At 49.1% G+C, this 14,661-nt stretch overlaps 1 protein-coding gene across 1 annotated transcript in view; it reads left to right on the top strand.

The window, feature by feature from the left end:
- Positions 1 to 14,661, top strand: part of ugt8 (UDP glycosyltransferase 8) — a 98,256-nt gene that overhangs the window by 54,616 nt on the left and 28,979 nt on the right. The window contains exon 5 of the mRNA XM_036971968.2: positions 2,238 to 2,314. Coding sequence (XP_036827863.1) covers positions 2,238 to 2,314 — 77 coding nt within the window. The remainder of the gene's footprint in view (positions 1 to 2,237; positions 2,315 to 14,661) is intronic.

Below are 14,661 nucleotides of genomic sequence, written 5' to 3' on the forward strand. Positions count from 1 at the left end.
TAGCAGATGTTATTGGTCACATGGTTAGCAGATGTTATTGGTCACGTGGTTAGCAGATGTTATTGGTCACATGGTTAGCAGATGTTATTGGTCACATGGTTAGCAGATGTTATTGGTCAAATGGTTAGCAGATGTTATTGGTCACGCGGTTAGCAGATGTTATTGGTCACATGGTTAGCAGATGTTATTGGTCACATGGTAAGCAGATGTTATTGGTCACATGGTTAGCAGGTGTTAATGCTGAGTGTAGAGAAATGCTTGTGCTTCTAGTTCCTCACCGTGCAGTAATATCTAACAAGTAATCTAACAATTCCCCAACAACTACCTAATACACACACATCTAAAGAGGTGAATGAGAATATGTACATATAAATAAATATATAGATGAGTGATGGCCGAGCGGCATCGGCAAGATGCAGTAGATGGTATAAAAAACAGTATATACATATGAGATGAGTAATGGTACAGAGCGGCATAGGCAAGATGCAGTAGATGGTATAAATACAGTATATACATATGAGATGAGTAATGCAAGATATGTAAACATTATTAAAGTGACAAGTGATCCATGTATTAAAGTGGCCAATGATTTTGAGTCTGTATGTTGGCAGCAGCCTCTCTATGTTAGTGATGGCTGTTTAACAGTCTGATGGCCTTCAGATAGAAGCTGTTTTTCAGTCTCTCGGTCCCTGCTTTGATGCACCTGTACTGACCTCACCTTCTGGATGATAGCGGGGTGAACAGGCAGTGGCTCGGGTGGTTGATGTCCTTGGCGATCTTTTTGGCCTTCCTGTGACATCGGGTGGTGAGGTGTCCTGGGAGGGCAGGTAGTTTAGCCCCCGGTGATGCATTGTGCAGACATCACTTCCCTCTGGAGAGCCCTGTGGTTGTGGGCGGTGATACAGCCCTACAGGATGCTCTCGATTGTGCATCTGTATAAGTGTGTGAGGGTTTTAGGTGACAAGCCAAATTTCTTCAGCCTTCTGAGGTTGTTGCGCCTTCTTCACCACCCTGTCTGTGTGGGTGGACCATTTCAGTTTGTCTGGAGTCCACGATCATCTCCTTTGTTTTGTTGTCGGTGAGTGAGAGGTTGTTTTCCTCCTCCCTGTAGGCCGTCTCGTCGTTGTTGGTGATCCGGCCTACCACTGTAGCGTTGTCTGCAAACTTGATGATTGAGTTAGAGGCGTGCATGGTCACGCAGTCAGGAGGGGGCTGAGAATGCACCCTTGTGGGGCCTAAGTGTTGAGGATCAGAGGGGTGGAGATGTTGTTACCTACCCTCACCACCTTGGGGGCGGCCCGTCAGGAAGTCCAGGACCCAGTTGCACAGTGCGGGGTTGAGACCCAGGGCCTCCAGCTTAATGATGAGCTTTTAGGGTACTATGGTGTTGAACGCTGAGCTATAGTCAATGAACAACATTCTTACATAGGTATTCCTCTTGTCCAGATGGGATAGGGCAGTGTGCAGTGTGATGGCGATTGCGTCGTCTGTGGACCTATTGGGGCGGTAAGCAAATTGAAGTGGGTCAAGGGTGTCAGGTAGGGTGGAGGTAATATGATCCTTGACTAGTCTCCCAAAGCACTTCATGATGACAGAAGTGAGTGCTACGGGGCGGTAGTCATTTAGTTCAGATACCGCTGGGTTCTAGAACACCGCTGGGTGCTAGAGTCTGTTCTTTCCAACTGCCATTCAATTCTAGAATGTGGAAAGTGTTCTTGATTGTACTTCTCTGTATTGCACTCCAATTCAAATCTGGACCTGGAAGTTCCACTGCTGTATGTTCATTGTTCCCCTCTAATCAGGGCCTGATTTAGACCTGGGACACCAGTCATTCTTCCCTCTAATCAGGGCCTGGTTTAGACCTGGGACACCAGTCATTCTTCCCTCTAATCAGGGCCTGGTTTAGACCTGGGACACCAGTCATTCTTCCCTCTAATCAGGGCCTGATTTAGACCTGGGACACCAGGTGGGTGATTCCCCTCTATTCAGGGCTTGATTTAGACCTGGGACACCAGGTGGGTGATTCCCCTCTAATCAGGGGCTGATTTAGACCTGGGACACCAGTCATTGTTCCCCTCTAATCAGGGCCTGATTTAGACCTGGGACACCAGGTGTGTTAGCAGGTAGAACAGTGAAACCAGCAGTAGGGTAAGAGATCAAACCGCATGGCATCACTCTAACCATCTACCTCTCTGTCTGTCTAACCTGTTTTTCTGTCTTTCCCTGTCTGACTGTAGGTTCTCGGGGGTTCCGCCCAGTAACCTAGGCAACAATACCAAGTTGGTGGATTGGATGCCTCAAAACGACCTGTTGGGTAAGAACCACTTCTCTACTTCATGTACTCTGTCTTCCTTCCCTCCCTCCTCACTCTCTGTCTGTTAGGGTGAGGAGGGGAGGGGAGAGGAGGGGTGAGGAGAGGAGAGGAGAGGAGGGGTGAGGAAGGGTGAGGAGGGGTGAGGAGAGGAGGGGTGAGGAGGGGAGAGGAGGGGTGAGGAGAGGAGGGGAGGGGTGAGGAGAGGAGAGGAGAGGAGAATGACCCTGAGCTGAGAAATACATAACTCATTATACCATTAACAGTCAATGATTCACACACACACACACACACACACACACACACACACACACACACACACACACACACACACACACACACACACACACACACACACTCTTTATCTCTGGGTGTGTTGCTGATCTGTATCTCTGAGGGCTGTGTGGTATAGCTGCTAAGTAGCTCCTCTCAGTCACACCTTATTACAACCTTATTGCACTTCTATAGACCAGGGTCCTATAAGACAACATCATTAGGACCAGGGTCCTATAGGACAACACTGTTAGGACCAGGGTCCTATAGGACAACACTGTTAGGACCAGGGTCCTATAGGACAACACTGTTAGGACCAGGGTCCTATAGGACAACACTGTTAGGACCAGGGTCCTATAGGACAACACTGTTAGGACCAGGGTCCTATAGGACAACACTGTTAGGACCAGGGTCCTATAGGACAACACTGTTAGGACCAGGGTCCTATAGGACAACACTGTTAGGACCGGGGTCCTGTAGGACAACACTGTTAGGACCAGGGTCCTATAGGACAACACTGTTAGGACCAGGGTCCTATAGGACAACACTGTTAGGACCAGGGCCCTATAGGACAATACTGTTAGGACCAGGGTCCTATGGACAACATCATTAGGACCAGGGTCCTATAGGACAACACTGTTAGGACCAGGGTCCTATAGGACAACACTGTTAGGACCAGGGTCCTATAGGACAACACTGTTAGGACCAGGGTCCTATAGGACAACACTGTTAGGACCAGGGTCCTATAGGACAACACTGTTAGACCAGGGTCCTATAGGACAACACTGTTAGACCAGGGTCCTATAGGACAACACTGTTAGGACCAGGGTCCTATAGGACAACACTGTTAGGACCAGGGTCCTATAGGACAACACTGATAGACCAGGGTCCTATAGGACAACACTGTTAGACCAGGGTCCTATAGGACAACACAGTTAGGACCAGGGTCCTATAAGACAACACTGTTAGAACCAGGGTCCTATAGGACAACACTGTTAGGACCAGGGTCCTATAGGACAACACTGTTAGGACCAGGGTCCTATAGGACAACAATGTTAGGACCAGCGTCCTATAGGACAACACTGTTAGGACCAGGGTCCTAAAGGACAACACTGTTAGGACCAGGGTCCTATAGGACAACACTGTTAGGACCAGGGTCCTAAAGGACAACACTGTTAGGACCAGGGTCCTATAGGACAACACTGTTAGGACCAGGGTCCTATAGGACAACACTGTTAAGACCAGGGTCCTAAAGGACAACACTGTTAGGACCAGGGTCCTAAAGGACAATACTGTTAGGACCAGTGTCCTATAGGACAACACTGTTAGGACCAGGGTCCTATAGGACAACACTGTCAGGACCAGGGTCCTAGAGGACAACACTGTAAGGACCAGGGTCCAATAGGACAACACTGTTAGACCAGGGTCTTATAGGACAACACTGTTATGACCAGGGTCCTATAGGACAACACTGTTAGGACCAGGGTCCTATAGGACAACACTGTTAGGACCAGGGTCCTAAAGGACAACACTGTTAGGACCAGGGTCCTAAAGGACAACACTGTTAGGACCAGGGTCCTATAGGACAACACTGTTAGGACCAGGGTCCTATAGGACAACACTGTTAGACCAGTGTCCTATAGGACAACACAGCTAGGACCAGGGTCCTATAGGACAACACTGTTAGGACCAGGGTCCATAGGACAACACTGTTAGGACCAGGGTCCTAAAGGACAACACTTTTAGGACCAGGGTCCTAAAGGACAACACTGTTAGGAACAGGGTCCTATAGGACAACACTGTTAGGACCAGGGTCCTAAAGGACAACAATGTTAGGACTAGGGTCCTATAGGACAACACTGTTAGGACCAGGGTCCTATAGGACAACACTGTTAGGACCAGGGTCCTATAGGACAACACTGTTAGGACCAGGGTCCTAAAGGACAACACTGTTAGGACCAGGGTCCTATAGGACAACACTGTTAGGACCAAGGTCCTATAGGACAACACTGTTAGGACCATGGTCCTATAGGACAACACTGTTAGGACCAGGGTCCTAGAGGACAACACTGTAAGGACCAGGTTCCAATAGGACAACACTGTTAGACCAGGGTCCTATAGGACAACACTGTTAGGACCAGGGTCCTATAGGACAACACTCTTAGGACCAGGGTCCTATAGGACAATACTGTTAGGACCAGGGTCCTAGAGGACAACACTGTAAGGACCAGGGTCGTATAGGACAACACTGTTAGGACCAGGGTCCTATAGGACAACACTGTTAGACCAGGGTCCTATAGGACAACACTGTTAGGACCAGGGTCCTATAGGACAACACTGTTAGACCAGGGTACTATAGGACAACACTGTTAGGACCAGGGTCCTATAGGACAACACTGTTAGACCAGGGTCCTATAGGACAACACAGTTAGGACCAGGGTCCTATAGGACAACACTGTTAGGACCAGGGTCCTATAGGACAACACTGTTAGGACCAGGGTCCTATAGGACAACACTGTTAAGACCAGGGTCCTAAAGGACAACACTGTTAGGACCAGGGTCCTAAAGGACAATACTGTTAGGACCAGGGTCCTATAGGACAACACTGTTAGGACCAGGGTCCTATAGGACAACACTGTCAGGACCAGGGTCCTAGAGGACAACACTGTGAGGACCAGGGTCCAATAGGACAACACTGTTAGACCAGGGTCCTATAGGACAACACTGTTAGACCAGGGTCCTATAGGACAACACTGTTAGACCAGGGTCCTATAGGACAACACTGTTAGGACCAGGGTCCTATAGGACAACACTGTTAGGACCAGGGTCCTATAGGACAACACTGTTAGACCAGGGTCCTATAGGACAACACTGTTAGACCAGGGTCCTATAGGACAAGACAGTTAGGACCAGGGTCCTATAAGACAACACTGTTAGAACCAGGGTCCTATAGGACAACACTGTTAGGACCAGGGTCCTATAGGACAACACTGTTAGGACCAGGGTCCTATAGGACAACACTGTTAGGACCAGGGTCCTATAGGACAACAATGTTAGGACCAGGGTCCTATAGGACAACACTGTTAGGACCAGGGTCCTAAAGGACAACACTGTTAGGACCAGGGTCCTATAGGACAACACTGTTAGGACCAGGGTCCTAAAGGACAACACTGTTAGGACCAGGGTCCTATAGGACAACACTGTTAGGACCAGGGTCCTATAGGACAACACTGTTAAGACCAGGGTCCTAAAGGACAACACTGTTAGGACCAGGGTCCTAAAGGACAATACTGTTAGGACCAGGGTCCTATAGGACAACACTGTTAGGACCAGGGTCCTATAGGACAACACTGTCAGGACCAGGGTCCTAGAGGACAACACTGTGAGGACCAGGGTCCAATAGGACAACACTGTTAGACCAGGGTCCTATAGGACAACACTGTTATGACCAGGGTCCTATAGGACAACACTGTTAGGACCAGGGTCCTATAGGACAACACTGTTAGGACCAGGGTCCTAAAGGACAACACTGTTAGGACCAGGGTCCTAAAGGACAACACTGTTAGGACCAGGGTCCTATAGGACAACACTGTTAGGACCAGGGTCCTATAGGACAACACTGTTAGACCAGGGTCCTATAGGACAACACTGTTAGACCAGTGTCCTATAGGACAACACAGCTAGGACCAGGGTCCTATAGGACAACACTGTTAGGACCAGGGTACAATAGGACAACACTGTTAGGACCAGGGTCCTATAGGACAACACTGTTAGGACCAGGGTCCATAGGACAACACTGTTAGGACCAGGGTCCTAAAGGACAGCACTTTTAGGACCAGGGTCCTAAAGGACAACACTGTTAGGAACAGGGTCCTATAGGACAACACTGTTAGGACCAGGGTCCTAAAGGACAACAATGTTAGGACTAGGGTCCTATAGGACAACACTGTTAGGACCAGGGTCCTATAGGACAACACTGTTAGGACCAGGGTCCTATAGGACAACACTGTTAGGACCAGGGTCCTAAAGGACAACACTGTTAGGACCAGGGTCCTATAGGACAACACTGTTAGGACCAAGGTCCTATAGGACAACACTGTTAGGACCATGGTCCTATAGGACAACACTGTTAGGACCAGGGTCCTAGAGGACAACACTGTAAGGACCAGGTTCCAATAGGACAACACTGTTAGACCAGGGTCCTATAGGACAACACTGTTAGGACCAGGGTCCTATAGGACAACACTCTTAGGACCAGGGTCCTATAGGACAATACTGTTAGGACCAGGGTCCTAGAGGACAACACTGTAAGGACCAGGGTCGTATAGGACAACACTGTTAGGACCAGGGTCCTATAGGACAACACTGTTAGACCAGGGTCCTATAGGACAACACTGTTAGGACCAGGGTCCTATAGGACAACACTGTTAGACCAGGGTACTATAGGACAACACTGTTAGGACCAGGGTCCTATAGGACAACACTGTTAGACCAGGGTCCTATAGGACAACACAGTTAGGACCAGGGTCCTATAGGACAACACTGTTAGGACCAGGGTCCTATAGGACAACACTGTTAGACCAGGGTCCTATAGGACAACACTGTTAGGACCAGGGTCCTATAGGACAACACTGTTAGACCAGGGTACTATAGGACAACACTGTTAGGACCAGGGTCCTATAGGACAACACTGTTAGGACCAGGGTCCTATAGGACAACACTGTTAGGACCAGGGTCCTATAGGACAACACTGTTAGACCAGGGTCCTATAGGACAACACAGTTAGGACCAGGGTCCTATAGGACAACACTGTTAGGACCAGGGTCCTATAGGACAACACTGTTAGGACCAGGGTCCTATAGGACAACACTGTTAGACCAGGGTCCTATAGGACAGCACTGTTAGGACCAGGGTCCTATAGGACAACACTGTTAGACCAGGGTCCTATAGGACAACACTGTTAGACCAGTGTCCTATAGGACAACACAGCTAGGACCAGGGTCCTATAGGACAACACTGTTAGGACCAGGGTACAATAGGACAACACTGTTAGGACCAGGGTCCTATAGGACAACACTGTTAGGACCAGGGTCCATAGGACAACACTGTTAGGACCAGGGTCCTAAAGGACAACACTTTTAGGACCAGGGTCCTAAAGGACAACACTGTTAGGAACAGGGTCCTATAGGACAACACTGTTAGGACCAGGGTCCTGTAGGACAACACTGTTAGGACCAGGGTCCTATAGGACAACACTGTTAGGACCAGGGTCCTATAGGACAACACTGTTAGGACCAGGGTCCTATAGGACAACACTGTTAGGACCAGGGTCCTATAGGACAACACTGTTAGGACCAGGGTCCTATAGGACAACACTGTTAGGACCAGGGTCCTATAGGACAACACTGTTAGGACCAGGGTCCTATAGGACAACATCATTAGGACCAGGGTCCTATAGGACAACACTGTTAGGACCAGGGTCCTATAGGACAACACTGTTAGGACCAGGGTCCTATAGGACAACACTGTTAGGACCAGGGTCCTATAGGACAACACTGTTAGGACCAGGGTCCTATAGGACAACACTGTTAGGACCAGGGTCCTATAGGACAACACTGTTAGGACCAGGGTCCTATAGGACAACACTGTTAGGACCGGGGTCCTGTAGGACAACACTGTTAGGACCAGGGTCCTATAGGACAACACTGTTAGGACCAGGGTCCTATAGGACAACACTGTTAGGACCAGGGCCCTATAGGACAATACTGTTAGGACCAGGGTCCTATGGACAACATCATTAGGACCAGGGTCCTATAGGACAACACTGTTAGGACCAGGGTCCTATAGGACAACACTGTTAGGACCAGGGTCCTATAGGACAACACTGTTAGGACCAGGGTCCTATAGGACAACACTGTTAGGACCAGGGTCCTATAGGACAACACTGTTAGACCAGGGTCCTATAGGACAACACTGTTAGACCAGGGTCCTATAGGACAACACTGTTAGGACCAGGGTCCTATAGGACAACACTGTTAGGACCAGGGTCCTATAGGACAACACTGATAGACCAGGGTCCTATAGGACAACACTGTTAGACCAGGGTCCTATAGGACAACACAGTTAGGACCAGGGTCCTATAAGACAACACTGTTAGAACCAGGGTCCTATAGGACAACACTGTTAGGACCAGGGTCCTATAGGACAACACTGTTAGGACCAGGGTCCTATAGGACAACAATGTTAGGACCAGCGTCCTATAGGACAACACTGTTAGGACCAGGGTCCTAAAGGACAACACTGTTAGGACCAGGGTCCTATAGGACAACACTGTTAGGACCAGGGTCCTAAAGGACAACACTGTTAGGACCAGGGTCCTATAGGACAACACTGTTAGGACCAGGGTCCTATAGGACAACACTGTTAAGACCAGGGTCCTAAAGGACAACACTGTTAGGACCAGGGTCCTAAAGGACAATACTGTTAGGACCAGTGTCCTATAGGACAACACTGTTAGGACCAGGGTCCTATAGGACAACACTGTCAGGACCAGGGTCCTAGAGGACAACACTGTAAGGACCAGGGTCCAATAGGACAACACTGTTAGACCAGGGTCTTATAGGACAACACTGTTATGACCAGGGTCCTATAGGACAACACTGTTAGGACCAGGGTCCTATAGGACAACACTGTTAGGACCAGGGTCCTAAAGGACAACACTGTTAGGACCAGGGTCCTAAAGGACAACACTGTTAGGACCAGGGTCCTATAGGACAACACTGTTAGGACCAGGGTCCTATAGGACAACACTGTTAGACCAGTGTCCTATAGGACAACACAGCTAGGACCAGGGTCCTATAGGACAACACTGTTAGGACCAGGGTCCATAGGACAACACTGTTAGGACCAGGGTCCTAAAGGACAACACTTTTAGGACCAGGGTCCTAAAGGACAACACTGTTAGGAACAGGGTCCTATAGGACAACACTGTTAGGACCAGGGTCCTAAAGGACAACAATGTTAGGACTAGGGTCCTATAGGACAACACTGTTAGGACCAGGGTCCTATAGGACAACACTGTTAGGACCAGGGTCCTATAGGACAACACTGTTAGGACCAGGGTCCTAAAGGACAACACTGTTAGGACCAGGGTCCTATAGGACAACACTGTTAGGACCAAGGTCCTATAGGACAACACTGTTAGGACCATGGTCCTATAGGACAACACTGTTAGGACCAGGGTCCTAGAGGACAACACTGTAAGGACCAGGTTCCAATAGGACAACACTGTTAGACCAGGGTCCTATAGGACAACACTGTTAGGACCAGGGTCCTATAGGACAACACTCTTAGGACCAGGGTCCTATAGGACAATACTGTTAGGACCAGGGTCCTAGAGGACAACACTGTAAGGACCAGGGTCGTATAGGACAACACTGTTAGGACCAGGGTCCTATAGGACAACACTGTTAGACCAGGGTCCTATAGGACAACACTGTTAGGACCAGGGTCCTATAGGACAACACTGTTAGACCAGGGTACTATAGGACAACACTGTTAGGACCAGGGTCCTATAGGACAACACTGTTAGACCAGGGTCCTATAGGACAACACAGTTAGGACCAGGGTCCTATAGGACAACACTGTTAGGACCAGGGTCCTATAGGACAACACTGTTAGGACCAGGGTCCTATAGGACAACACTGTTAGACCAGGGTCCTATAGGACAACACTGTTAGACCAGGGTCCTATAGGACAACACTGTTAGGACCAGGGTCCTATAGGACAACACTGTTAGGACCAGGGTCCTATAGGACAACACTGTTAGACCAGGGTCCTATAGGACAACACTGTTAGACCAGGGTCCTATAGGACAAGACAGTTAGGACCAGGGTCCTATAAGACAACACTGTTAGAACCAGGGTCCTATAGGACAACACTGTTAGGACCAGGGTCCTATAGGACAACACTGTTAGGACCAGGGTCCTATAGGACAACACTGTTAGGACCAGGGTCCTATAGGACAACAATGTTAGGACCAGGGTCCTATAGGACAACACTGTTAGGACCAGGGTCCTAAAGGACAACACTGTTAGGACCAGGGTCCTATAGGACAACACTGTTAGGACCAGGGTCCTAAAGGACAACACTGTTAGGACCAGGGTCCTATAGGACAACACTGTTAGGACCAGGGTCCTATAGGACAACACTGTTAAGACCAGGGTCCTAAAGGACAACACTGTTAGGACCAGGGTCCTAAAGGACAATACTGTTAGGACCAGGGTCCTATAGGACAACACTGTTAGGACCAGGGTCCTATAGGACAACACTGTCAGGACCAGGGTCCTAGAGGACAACACTGTGAGGACCAGGGTCCAATAGGACAACACTGTTAGACCAGGGTCCTATAGGACAACACTGTTATGACCAGGGTCCTATAGGACAACACTGTTAGGACCAGGGTCCTATAGGACAACACTGTTAGGACCAGGGTCCTAAAGGACAACACTGTTAGGACCAGGGTCCTAAAGGACAACACTGTTAGGACCAGGGTCCTATAGGACAACACTGTTAGGACCAGGGTCCTATAGGACAACACTGTTAGACCAGGGTCCTATAGGACAACACTGTTAGACCAGTGTCCTATAGGACAACACAGCTAGGACCAGGGTCCTATAGGACAACACTGTTAGGACCAGGGTACAATAGGACAACACTGTTAGGACCAGGGTCCTATAGGACAACACTGTTAGGACCAGGGTCCATAGGACAACACTGTTAGGACCAGGGTCCTAAAGGACAACACTTTTAGGACCAGGGTCCTAAAGGACAACACTGTTAGGAACAGGGTCCTATAGGACAACACTGTTAGGACCAGGGTCCTAAAGGACAACAATGTTAGGACTAGGGTCCTATAGGACAACACTGTTAGGACCAGGGTCCTATAGGACAACACTGTTAGGACCAGGGTCCTATAGGACAACACTGTTAGGACCAGGGTCCTAAAGGACAACACTGTTAGGACCAGGGTCCTATAGGACAACACTGTTAGGACCAAGGTCCTATAGGACAACACTGTTAGGTCCATGGTCCTATAGGACAACACTGTTAGGACCAGGGTCCTAGAGGACAACACTGTAAGGACCAGGTTCCAATAGGACAACACTGTTAGACCAGGGTCCTATAGGACAACACTGTTAGGACCAGGGTCCTATAGGACAACACTCTTAGGACCAGGGTCCTATAGGACAATACTGTTAGGACCAGGGTCCTAGAGGACAACACTGTAAGGACCAGGGTCGTATAGGACAACACTGTTAGGACCAGGGTCCTATAGGACAACACTGTTAGACCAGGGTCCTATAGGACAACACTGTTAGGACCAGGGTCCTATAGGACAACACTGTTAGACCAGGGTACTATAGGACAACACTGTTAGGACCAGGGTCCTATAGGACAACACTGTTAGACCAGGGTCCTATAGGACAACACAGTTAGGACCAGGGTCCTATAGGACAACACTGTTAGGACCAGGGTCCTATAGGACAACACTGTTAGACCAGGGTCCTATAGGACAACACTGTTAGGACCAGGGTCCTATAGGACAACACTGTTAGACCAGGGTACTATAGGACAACACTGTTAGGACCAGGGTCCTATAGGACAACACTGTTAGGACCAGGGTCCTATAGGACAACACTGTTAGGACCAGGGTCCTATAGGACAACACTGTTAGACCAGGGTCCTATAGGACAACACAGTTAGGACCAGGGTCCTATAGGACAACACTGTTAGGACCAGGGTCCTATAGGACAACACTGTTAGGACCAGGGTCCTATAGGACAACACTGTTAGACCAGGGTCCTATAGGACAGCACTGTTAGGACCAGGGTCCTATAGGACAACACTGTTAGACCAGGGTCCTATAGGACAACACTGTTAGACCAGTGTCCTATAGGACAACACAGCTAGGACCAGGGTCCTATAGGACAACACTGTTAGGACCAGGGTACAATAGGACAACACTGTTAGGACCAGGGTCCTATAGGACAACACTGTTAGGACCAGGGTCCATAGGACAACACTGTTAGGACCAGGGTCCTAAAGGACAACACTTTTAGGACCAGGGTCCTAAAGGACAACACTGTTAGGAACAGGGTCCTATAGGACAACACTGTTAGGACCAGGGTCCTAAAGGACAACAATGTTAGGACTAGGGTCCTATAGGACAACACTGTTAGGACCAGGGTCCTATAGGACAACACTGTTAGGACCAGGGTCCTATAGGACAACACTGTTAGGACCAGGGTCCTAAAGGACAACACTGTTAGGACCAGGGTCCTATAGGACAACACTGTTAGGACCAAGGTCCTATAGGACAACACTGTTAGGACCATGGTCCTATAGGACAACACTGTTAGGACCAGGGTCCTAGAGGACAACACTGTAAGGACCAGGTTCCTATAGGACAACACTGTTAGACCAGGGTCCTATAGGACAACACTGTTAGGACCAGGGTCCTATAGGACAACACTCTTAGGACCAGGGTCCTATAGGACAATACTGTCAGGACCAGGGTCCTAGAGGACAACACTGTAAGGACCAGGGTCGTATAGGACAACACTGTTAGGACCAGGGTCCTATAGGACAACACTGTTACACCAGGGTCCTATAGGACAACACTGTTAGGACCAGGGTCCTATAGGACAACACTGTTAGACCAGGGTACTATAGGACAACACTGTTAGACCAGGGTCCTATAGGACAACACAGTTAGGACCAGGGTCCTATAGGACAACACTGTTAGGACCAGGGTCCTATAGGACAACACTGTTAGGACCAGGGTCCTATAGGACAACAATGTTAGGACCAGGGTCCTATAGGACAACACTGTTAGGACCAGGGTCCTAAAGGACAACACTGTTAGGACCAGGGTCCTATAGGACAACACTGTTAGGACCAGGGTCCTAAAGGACAACACTGTTAGGACCAGGGTCCTATAGGACAACACTGTTAGGACCAGGGTCCTATAGGACAACACTGTTAAGACCAGGGTCCTAAAGGACAACACTGTTAGGACCAGGGTCCTAAAGGACAATACTGTTAGGACCAGGGTCCTATAGGACAACACTGTTAGGACCAGGGTCCTATAGGACAACACTGTCAGGACCAGGGTCCTAGAGGACAACACTGTGAGGACCAGGGTCCAATAGGACAACACTGTTAGACCAGGGTCCTAAAGGACAACACTGTTATGACCAGGGTCCTATAGGACAACACTGTTAGGACCAGGGTCCTATAGGACAACACTGTTAGGACCAGGGTCCTAAAGGACAACACTGTTAGGACCAGGGTCCTAAAGGACAACACTGTTAGGACCAGGGTCCTATAGGACAACACTGTTAGGACCAGGGTCCTATAGGACAACACTGTTAGACCAGGGTCCTATAGGACAACACTGTTAGACCAGTGTCCTATAGGACAACACAGCTAGGACCAGGGTCCTATAGGACAACACTGTTAGGACCAGGGTACAATAGGACAACACTGTTAGGACCAGGGTCCTATAGGACAACACTGTTAGGACCAGGGTCCATAGGACAACACTGTTAGGACCAGGGTCCTAAAGGACAACACTTTTAGGACCAGGGTCCTAAAGGACAACACTGTTAGGAACAGGGTCCTATAGGACAACACTGTTAGGACCAGGGTCCTAAAGGTCAACAATGTTAGGACTAGGGTCCTATAGGACAACACTGTTAGGACCAGGGTCCTATAGGACAACACTGTTAGGACCAGGGTCCTATAGGACAACACTGTTAGGACCAGGGTCCTAAAGGACAACACTGTTAGGACCAGGGTCCTATAGGACAACACTGTTAGGACCAAGGTCCTATAGGACAACACTGTTAGGACCATGGTCCTATAGGACAACACTGTTAGGACCAGGGTCCTAGAGGACAACACTGTAAGGACCAGGTTCCAATAGGACAACACTGTTAGACCAGGGTCCTATAGGACAACACTGTTAGGACCAGGGTCCTATAGGACAACACTCTTAGGACCAGGGTCCTATA

The sequence above is a fragment of the Oncorhynchus mykiss genome, chromosome 10 (genome assembly GCF_057628025.1).
Source record: "Oncorhynchus mykiss isolate SJ-2025 chromosome 10, ASM5762802v1, whole genome shotgun sequence".
Taxonomy (NCBI): Eukaryota; Metazoa; Chordata; class Actinopteri; order Salmoniformes; family Salmonidae; genus Oncorhynchus; species Oncorhynchus mykiss.